The sequence below is a fragment of the Melopsittacus undulatus genome, chromosome 16 (genome assembly GCF_012275295.1).
Source record: "Melopsittacus undulatus isolate bMelUnd1 chromosome 16, bMelUnd1.mat.Z, whole genome shotgun sequence".
NCBI classification, from domain to species: domain Eukaryota; kingdom Metazoa; phylum Chordata; class Aves; order Psittaciformes; family Psittaculidae; genus Melopsittacus; species Melopsittacus undulatus.
In genome coordinates, this window is record NC_047542.1 from 4,898,809 (window position 1) to 4,908,759 (window position 9,951).

General features: G+C 58.7%; 2 protein-coding genes across 2 annotated transcripts; one reads left to right on the forward strand and one right to left on the reverse strand.

Moving 5' to 3' along the window:
- Positions 1-386: 386 nt before the first annotated feature.
- Positions 387-4,368, reverse strand: LHFPL5 (LHFPL tetraspan subfamily member 5). Its single transcript, XM_031042903.2, has 4 exons — positions 3,890-4,368; positions 1,270-1,506; positions 926-958; positions 387-667 (listed from the first exon to the last, which is right to left on the reverse strand). Exons 1-3 carry the CDS (start codon positions 4,299-4,301, stop codon positions 942-944), a joined length of 666 nt encoding a protein of 221 aa, XP_030898763.2. The 5' UTR covers positions 4,302-4,368; the 3' UTR covers positions 387-667; positions 926-941.
- Positions 4,369-6,157: 1,789 nt separating this feature from the next.
- Positions 6,158-7,115, forward strand: CLPS (colipase). Its single transcript, XM_005142194.2, has 3 exons — positions 6,158-6,253; positions 6,740-6,862; positions 6,978-7,115. Exons 1-3 carry the CDS (start codon positions 6,158-6,160, stop codon positions 7,113-7,115), a joined length of 357 nt encoding a protein of 118 aa, XP_005142251.2.
- Positions 7,116-9,951: the final 2,836 nt, after the last annotated feature.

Here is a 9,951-nt window from a genome sequence, read left to right on the forward strand (position 1 = left end):
AGAAGAATCACAATCCTGGCTGACATGGGTTCTGACTAGGCAAGAACTGGACGGGGTGATGTGCTGCTTTGTTCCCTGTAGGCCAAAGGCTGGTGCAGGTGTTGGATATGGTGAGAGATGTGGCTAAATCAGATTACTGGGGTACTACTGTGTGTTGCCCCTGCCTGGCAGCATCCACAGCTCTGTGACACCCGCCCACTGTTGGTGAGTGCACACACTGGGTTTTGCCCCCAGAAGTGCTCTCTTTGAAAGGTGCTGTGTGGTTATTCCTGCCCAGAGTAGGAAGCTGATCCAAAGCTTTTCTAGGAATTGGCTGGGTCTTTTCAAGTACAACCTGGGACCCAGCAGAGGATTTCCCCTGCTCCAAGGAGATGCATGAAATCCAAAACACTCATGTTCTTTTTAATTTGGAATCAATTTCCTTGAAAGAAGATGTACAAAACCCAAGCAGCAACGAATCACCATCCCTTCCCTCTTGCCAGGTTTGCAGGTGGACTCCAGAAGCTAAAACCTGAGTTCAGTCTGGACTCTTCTGTCAAACCAGCCCTGGGGGAGCTCTGAGCCAGGCAGGAAGCACAGCTGTAGAAAATCCACAGCAGTAAGTTTAAAGCTCTTGGAAAAGTCACTTTAAAGAGAAGGGCTGATGGAAGTCGAGCTCTGAGTGTCCCTGAGAACAGAGAGAAGGTCACTTGTCACCCAATGTCAAATGACTTCAAACTGTACGCTTGTTTTTCTCGGTCACTTGGCAAGGATTTATATTTTCCCTGAAGGCAAAGCAAAGACTAATTCCCCTTTAACCACAACTAAACCCAGTCTGACTATAGCCCAAAATACAAGAGTTGTGAGTCCTTTAGTAATCAAGATACAACAGCAGTGTTACACATATTGAGAAAGGGCAGAAATCACCCCCGGGGGGATCACTTACATGGTGAGCAGCTCTGTTAGTGGTTTCCCTCTTCTGTAAAAAAAAAGAGAATGATGATGTTAATGGGTTGTGGTATAAAACTGAAGGTGTGGGTGTGTTTTGCAAGGTTTGCTTCCAAAAAGGAATAAAATCAATGTAAAACAGGATGGGGAGAAGCCCCTCAGCTCGGTCTGGGTCCCTGCCTTGTGCTCCATTGATTTTCAGCCTGCTGCTGGCTTGCTATAGTCTTAGGACACAGCAGGATGCCCGTGACAGTAATCCCTCTTCTCCCACTGAAGGAAGCCACTGTCCTTCCAAAGGTCAGAACACTCAGCAGCAGGACTCATGCTCATGGCTGCCTTTACCTTTATTTTCCACTTTAAAATCGGATGGGAGGAGGTTGTCCTGTCGGTTCCCCAAGACAAAGCCCAGGAAGGAAAGGATGAGAGCATCAAGGATGCCGATGATGCAGAGGATGTAGGCCCAGCGGACAGTGCAGGCACCCAGTGTGTACTTGTCTGTCTTATCCCCACACATGCGCTTCACCTCGGTTGAATCCCATCCATCGGGGTAGATCAGGCAACCAATCATGAGCCCAGTAGCTGTGGAGAGAGGGAGATGTGACAGCACAGAGTCATGGAATGCTTTGGGTTGGAAGGGATCTTAAGCATCATCTGCTGCCAGCCCAGCAGCCACAGGCTGCCTGCTGAGCTGTATGTGGAGATGGCAGGTGGAGGATTTAGATCACATATTGGGAAGAAATACTTCCCTGTGAGGTTGCTGAGGCGCTGGCACAGGGTGCCCAGAGAAGCTGTGGCTGCCCCATCCCTGGCAGTGCTCAAGGCCAGGTTGGACACAGGGGCTTGGAGCAGCTGCTCCAGTGGAAGGAGTCCCTGCCCGTGGCAGGGGTTGGAGCTGGAGGAGCTTTAAGGTCTCTTCAAACCCAAACCATTCTATGATTCTAAGAGCATGACCATAATGCTATGGACAGATAAGATACTACATAGCACCAACCAGAGCTCTGTGGTTGCTGGTCACACATGGCTCTGCTCTGCTGCCACTGCTGCAGCCAAGGAGGAGGAGGACACAGCACACTGCATTTTCAGGAGCTCCCTATCAAGGACACACTGCTGCAGCATCTCCCATTGTTGTGTTGCCCAGGCAACACCTCTCCTGCCTCCTCATGCATCCCAGGCCCTGTGCCTCCGAAGAAACACCAGGATGGGTTTAGCCTGTGCAAGGTGGAGAACCCGCTGTTGCTTCATGCCTGGCCAGATTTTAGCTTACACTTTGCTAAGGTAGAGCTGGCAGCAGCAGCTCTGCAGATTAACTCTGCTTGCTCAGCTGTGGTGGTTCCAGCCCAGCCATGTGCCACCAGCTCCTCCTGTGGCTGCTCCCAACACCCAACCCCAGCACACACAGCCCAAGAGCCCAGCCCATGTCTCTCTGCACATCACCTTTGTGGCTTTGCCACAAGAATAGCAACAAACTCAGTACCGAAGGGCAGTCTTCTGCCAAGAAATGTGCCAAAATCTCCAAAATGTCTTTTTCTTCTTTCCCACACACACATTTAGAGAAATTGTATTTGCTTGACAAGAATGACCAGGCTCAGAAGGGAGAAGTTGAGCTCATCCATGAGGCTCTGGGATGTGTTTCAGTTGGACTTGATGATATCTCTTCCAAATGGCTCTACGAAGCAGATGCTTGTCTCTGCTATTGGACATCTGCAGCCTCCTGCAGCAGCAAGATTCTCCCTGCCACGGCCTCGTGCCTCTCCTCTCTCAGGGGACACTTGCCTCACACTTTGCTGATGATCCGTTGGCTTGGGGACAGAAGAGTGGCAAGGCAGGCAAACAGCATCGCAGACTGCAGGGAGCATATGTCTTCATTGAGAAGTAGCTGTTCGCTCCTGTATTTGATTGCTGGAGCTAGCAGAGAGCAGGGGCACAGAGAAATGGGGTGAGCTGCCACAAACCACTTCTTTGGGGAAGAAGCACCATGGAGCACAGCAAAGGCCATAAAATAGATCCTCTTGTCACCTTTGTAACATAACCCTCAGAAATGCTGCAGCAACAGCCCTGAGATGGCTCCAAAGCTCCCGAGAGCCTGTTTGGGGCAGAGAAACCGGCTGAGGGAGGATTCAGACTCATCTGTGTGGCCTGAGCACCTGCACCAGGTTTCTCTCCTCCATCGAGCACAAAAACAAATGCAAAAGCCCCACATACCACAGCAAAGACCTTCCCTGCTAGCACTGCCCAGGAGGCTGAGCTGCCCCAAGCCTCTTATCAGCTCCCTTCTTCAGCCAGGATCTGGAGCAGCCCTGATGCCATGGGGTGGCCCTGCCATGGGTGATAGATTGAATCCATGAATGATTCAGGAGCGGCTGGGTTGGGTTTCAGCCAAGGCTTCAACTGCAGGAGCTGGGTTACCAGTGTCTCAGGTGTCTTCTTGTGCCAGGGGAGAAATGGAGAAGGCTGAAGATCCACGGGGATGAGCAGAGGGATGTGGGGAAGAGCAGAAAGACGGGAAAGTGTGGGTGATGGTGCTGAGTGTTACAGTCAGTCCCCTCCTCCTGTTCCACTCCCCCAGTACATCATCCCCTGAGCTCAGGAGTTACCACAACAACCCAGCAAACACCAGCTCTGTCTCCCTGCGTAATTCCCACAGGATCTGGCACTCAGGAGGCCCTGCGGCGCTCAGTACTCTTGCACTGATGATGCTCTGAAGCCTCAACCCCGCTGCTGCCTGGATGTGCAGCACGGAGCATCAGGAGCCTGCTGGGTCTCAGCTGCTTTGACAGACTTTGCCTGTTGCAAAGTCTCCACTGGTAACCAGTAACTGGGAGCAAATGGGGCTTGAAGGTTGCACTGGGGACCCCTTCCTGGTCAGGCTCTCCCCTGGCAAAGAGGAAAAAGCAGCTCTGCATGGAGCATCAGCACCCCCCCCCCCCCCCCCCCCCCCGAGCATCAGCCCGAGCCCCCTCACCTGCTGCCAGCTGCATCCAGGCACAGACTTTATACACAGTGGCTGCGTTACAGAAGAAGAAGAGGCTGAAGCAGAGGATGGAGCCGATGATGAGGAAAGTGGAGATGCCTACGAAGAACATGGCTGTTTTGAAGGCGCTGGAGGGGATGGTGCCGAAGTCGAGGGGGCTGCCCTTGCAGATGAGCTCCCCGGTGAGCGCGTTGCCGATGCAGTAAGAGAAGAGGCCGAAGTACCCGGCCTGCGGCGTGTCGATGCTGTCCCCGATCCAGTAGGGCTGGATGAAGGTCACGACCATCAGGATGGAGAAGCAGAGGGTGAAGAGGGCCCAGAGCAGCCCCATGGCCCGCGCGTTCCTCACGTAGTTGGTGTGGTAGATCCGAGCCGCCTCCTGCGCCGGCAGCAGCTCGGGCATGGCGGGGGCTGAGGCACCGGCCCCGGCCCCGGCCCCGGCCCCGGCGCTGCCCCGCCCCGCAGGGAGGCTCCGGAGCCTGCACCGCGACCCCCCCTCCGGCACCGGCAAAGAGCAGGGGAGGAGCCGGGAGGAGCCTGAGCGGGGGGAGCGGGAGGAGCCCCGGGATGCGAGGTGGGTCCCTGGGATGTGCCCCGGAATGAGGACGGCACCGCCGGGATGTGCTCGGTGTCCCCAGGATGAGCCCTGGCACGGGCTCTGCCACGGGATGAGCGCCGCGATGAGCCCTGCACACCTGGGATGAGTCCCGAAGCTGTGCTCTGTATCCCTGGGATGCTCCCTTGGGATGCTCCCTGTGCCTCCACTGTGGGATGCACTTTGAGATGTGCCCAGTGCCTGTGGGCTGAGCCCTGTGTCCCCAATATGCACACCAGGACCTGCCCTGGGCTCTGTTCAGGATGCCCCATGTGTGCTCTGGGGTGCACCCTCTGCATCACTGTGCCTCCCATCACATGCTGTGTTTGCTGGGTTGTGCCATGTTCCCCAGGATGTGTATCAAGATGGGCCTGGGCTGCACCATACACCCCTGGACAATGCTGGGATGCTCCCCAGGATGTGTGTTGCCCTAAATGTGTGCCTCAGGATGTGACACGGGTATGCTGGAATACCCAGGATGTGCCGTGTGCCCCCAGATGTCCTCTGGATGCTGCAGGCAGAGAGGGCACTGTCCCCAGAGCCCTGCTGTGGAAAGGGAAATGGTTCCTGGGGCTGCCAGGACACCCCAGTGCAGCATGGGCAGCCCCAATGTGCTGTGGGCACTTGCAGGGGACCCAGAATCACAGAACCACTGAACCATAGAACGGTTTGTGCTGGAAGGGACCTTAAGATCATCCAGCTCCAACCCCTGCCATGGGCAGGGACCCCTTCCACTGGAGCAGCTGCTCCAAGCCCCTGTGTCCAACCTGGCCTTGAGCACTGCCAGGAATGGGGCAGCCACAGCTGCTCTGGGCACCCTGTGCCAGCGCCTCAGCACCCTCCCAGGGAACAGCTTCTGCCTAAGAGCTCAGCTCAGTCTCCCCTCTCTTGGGCAGGTTCAAGCTATTCCCCTTGGCCTGGCCCTGCAGGCCCTGATGAAGAGTCCATCTCCAGCATCCTTGCAGGCCCCCTTCAGATACTGGAGAAGCCACATCTGCTCCACATCCCAAGGGAGCATAGAGGCATGTGCCAGTGCCACGGTCACCCCACAACCAGCACCAGCCTCAACATCAACCCTGCAGCCACTGAAGGCCAGGGCTGCCTAGGCATAAGCGTTGCCAGGCAGGAAAAGCTGTGCTGTTCCCAGGGCTGTTTTCCTTTCATCAGCTGCAAAATAACCAGCAATATCTGGCAGGACATGGGACCCTGTGGGCTGGGGACCTCGGTGGGCTCCAGAGCACCCAGTGAGGCCACACCAGCAGGGGCTGGACTGGCTCCTGCCACGCTTTGGGCCATCTTGAGTGGATTTCTTGGTGTCTGTGCTGGTAACATTTGAGCAGTGGAGGATCTGATGGAGCTCCTGCCACAGCGCCAGCTCTCCCTGAGAGCCTGTCATCGGCACCCAGCATGGAGGGCATCTGAGAGGAGGGAGGACTGGAAATTCCCATTGGGAAGCGCAGGAATGCCATCACTTCTTTGCCAAAGGAGGTGCCAAAGGGTACCTGGGCATCGTGGGACTGTCACGTGGGGACAGCGCTGGCAGCACTGGCCTCGCTGCCCCGATGCCACGAGCTGTGGTGCGATAGGAGCAGCCACATCAGCTGACGGAGCCACCGGCTATAAAGCACCCGCCTACCCCGTGGCAAAGCCACAACGAGCCCACCATGGCCAACATCCTGTACCCCTGCGTGCTCCTGGCCATGCTGCTCCTGGCCGAGGCTGTGCCCATGGAACAGGAGCGAGGGCTCGTCTTCAACTTGGTAAGAAGGACACTGACCCCCACCCTTGGGACCCCCCGAGTGCTGTAATGGGGCACGTCGGGGGGCTTGGAGGGGTACAGGAGAGCAAAACGTGCCATGACTGGGGAAACTGAGGCAGATGGGGATGGCCTGGTGGGGTTCCTCGGGTTGTGAGGGGTCTTGGAGCCTGGGAAAGCAGCTGTATAAAAGGCTATGGAAAACTGAGACCGCAGCTCACAGCTGCCTGTGCCACCATTCCCATTCCCACAAGGAACAGGGAGGGGGAACACGCTTCCCCTGCACTGCCCCAGCCCTATTCCCATGAACCCAGCAGAAAGCAGCATGTCAGAGGCGGTGCTGGGCCTGAACACGGCACTGCTGCGGGTTGGGAGGCTCGGGGGTGCTGCGGAGGAGAGAAAGGGCAGAGCCGGCGCCCCCCCCCCCACCCCCCCGAGCCCCTTGTGGGGGGGGGTAGGAGGGAGCAGAGAGTGACCTCTCCCCCCGCAGGACACGGGTGAGCTGTGTCTGCAGAGCGCGCAGTGCAAGAGCCACTGCTGCCACCGCGAGAGCGGCCTCAGCCTGGCCCGGTGCGCCCCGAAGGCGGCCGAGATGCAGGACTGCTCCCGCAAGGTACGTACTGCCCTGCCCCGGGGGCACAGCGGCGACGGGGCCGGACCCCCGCTGCACCGCGCCCCCCCCGCTGCACTGCGCCCCCCCCCGCTGCACTGCGCCTTGCTCTCCGCAGAGCCTCTATGGGGTGTACTACAAGTGTCCCTGTGAGAGCGGCTTGTCCTGCAACGCTGATAGATCCATCGTGGGCACCATCACCAACACTGACTTCGGTGTCTGCGAGGACCCTGCGGAAACCAAAGCGTCGCGGTGAAGTCCCCCGAGTGCCCCCCCCCCCCCCTTCCCCTGGTTCTCCCCTCCCCAGGGATGCCAGTACCTGCCTGTGCTGCCCTGAGGAGCCTGTTCGAGTAAAGAGCATCTTGTGCTGAGCTGCGAGACAGCCTCTTCATCCATCCATCCTCTGGGGACAGCAGGGACAGGAGGGCCCAGACAAAGCCACAGGGCTGTGATGGCTTTACCCATACGTGTGTGCACAGTGTATGTAATTGTACAATAACCCGGTCCAGGCCGGCAGTGGGCCATGGGGTGAGCTCTGCTCAGGGGTGCGTTGGCAAATGGGGTACATGGGAAGCTGCGGCACTGCTGGGATCTGAGGAAGCCTTTGGGTTGTGTCAGACTCAGTTTATTGGCTCCTTTCTGGTTGGAAACGTCACCTAGAAAAGGTTTGTCACTGAAGAAGAAGGACTTGGAGGTGGTGTGGAAGCTGGGGGTGCTCAATGTGCTGGTGGTCATGTCTCCCTCTGCATGCAGCTGGCCCAGGGACTGCAGTGACAGGACAAGGGGTGATGGGTTCAGACTGAAACAGGGCAAGATCAGGTTGGATCTAAGGCAGAAGCTGTTCCCTGGGAGGGTGCTGAGGCGCTGGCACAGGGTGCCCAGAGAAGCTGTGGCTGCCCCATCCCTGGCAGTGCTCAAGGCCAGGTTGGACACAGGGGCTTGGAGCAGCTGCTCCAGTGGAAGGGGTCCCTGCCCGTGGCAGGGGTTGGAGCTGGAGGAGCTTTAAGGTCCCTTTCAACACACACCATTCCATGATTCCATAGAATCTATATAGACACTGCACTCCGGGAGCCCTCCTCCTCGGGGTCTGCAGATGAGGCCATCAGGATGCTGACCGAGTCCTCCCTGGGAAGTGCCGCACAACAGCAGTGGTTGTCCGTGCCATGGCAGGGGGGTGGAACTGGATGATCTTGAGATCTTTCTCAACCCAAACTATTCTATGATTCTATGATTCCCTTCGTGCAGCACCGCCACCAGCAGCTACTCTGGCTGTGGGATGTGCAGGAGCTCTGGGAATTCAGGCTGGAGCTGGGGCAAGGCGATGGGGGGAGAAGCCCTGCAAATCCCCTTACCCCTGCCCTGGACAGGGTGGCTGCAGGGGGTGATGCCCAGCTCAGAGCTGGTGGTTTGGGCATGGGAAGTGGGTGCAGACCTGCTGTGGGGGGGTGAGGAAAAGGCACCTACCTGCAAGAACTGGGGGGGCAGCAGAAGGCGAGGGGGGCACTGCAGGGTGATTGGTGTCATCTTACGTGTTTCTGCCCCTGGAGGCAGGGGCACTAGCCACCCACAGCCCCAGAAGTGGCTCTGCACTGGGTCGGGGGGGACACAGAGGCCATTTCCTGAGGATGTCCTGCAGGAAACGTTTTTTCCAGGATAAGGGGATCTGCACCTGCAGAAGTCGCAGGGGATGCGGGTGGGAGGGTAACACAGACAGAGGGGTCCCTGTCGTGTGCTGGGGACATGGGCAGCAGCTTGGGGACCAGGCAAGGGATGCTCCATGGCCCTTCAAGCCCGGCTCAGCAGAGGTGTGAGAGGGGAAATGCTGAGCTGGGGTTTAGTTCTAAACCCGGGGTGGGTGGGGAGAGCCTCCAAGGTTCTGGCATTGTGACTGCGGGGTCCTGGGCAGGAGAGCCCAGGTCCATGTCCTCAGGAGTGAGGCCTGGAGGAGGCTGTGGATGGGGAAAGGGACAGCAGCGCCTCTCCTGTGGGCAGAGCGAGGGGACACAGGGACATCGGAGCCTCCCCAGCCTCACCACCTGCATGGGGTCCGCAGCCATTCCCCACTCTGGAGAGGCTGGTGTCACCCAGGAACACATCCTGAGGCTACTGGGAGCTCTGCTTGGATCGGACCAGATTTGCTTGGGGCTTTGCATCCCTGGCCTGGGCAGGATACAGCCAGGCCTGGGCAGAGGACCAGCACAGGACCGGCACAGGACCAGCACAGGACCAGTTTAGGACCATCCGAGGACCAGCAGGGGGCAGCCGCAGCCTGGAACCCCCCCTGCCATAGGAACCCCCCAAGCGCAGGGGCAGCTCAGCCTCGGGAATGTGACGGGGACCCTGGAATCCCCACAGCCCTGGATCCCCGCTTTGGGGGTCACCCCTGCTCTGGAGAGGGGAGGCCCTGGGGGGGAGGGTCAACTCCTGGTGTCTATGATGAGGATTTTGAGTGTACCTCATTGTAGGGGTGTCCTTACGTTGGCAGGAGGAGGATGGGGGAGGTGGAGAGGTGGGAATGGGGTGGCTGTGCTGGGGGGGGGGGCACACATGAGCACCCCCCCCCCCCCCCGATCTGTCCCTATATTTATTGGTGAAGCGGCAACTTTATTTTGGCAGCTCCGGACTGGTAAATATTGGCTTAAACCGAAAGCCAGACGCCTGACTCACGGCGTCTTGACAAACACAGGAAGGGGCCCCCGGCGAGCGTGGGGTGCTGCCAGCCCGGGGGGGGGGCCCTGCGCCAGGGTGGGGGCACCCCGAGCTGAGGGGGGGAACGGGGCATCCCCCCTGGGGGGAATGGGACGGACCCCCCCACCGGGGACCCTCCTTCACCCCGGGGTGCAAGCACTGGGGTGCTCCCCCTTCACCCCATCCCCGCCCGTTCACCCCGGAGCTGCCCCCGGTGTGTGCCCCCCCCCGCCGCGGCCCCCCCCGGGCTGTTCCCCCGAGGGTACAGGATGTTCTCGCCTCCCTCGCTCCCCCTTCCGCAGCCCTCGGCCTTCACCTCTTCTCCTCCGCGCTGCTTTAACCCTTCCCTCGGCAGAGCCTCCCCTCCCGCAGCGCCCGTTTCTATCGGATTTCACCCCAAACCA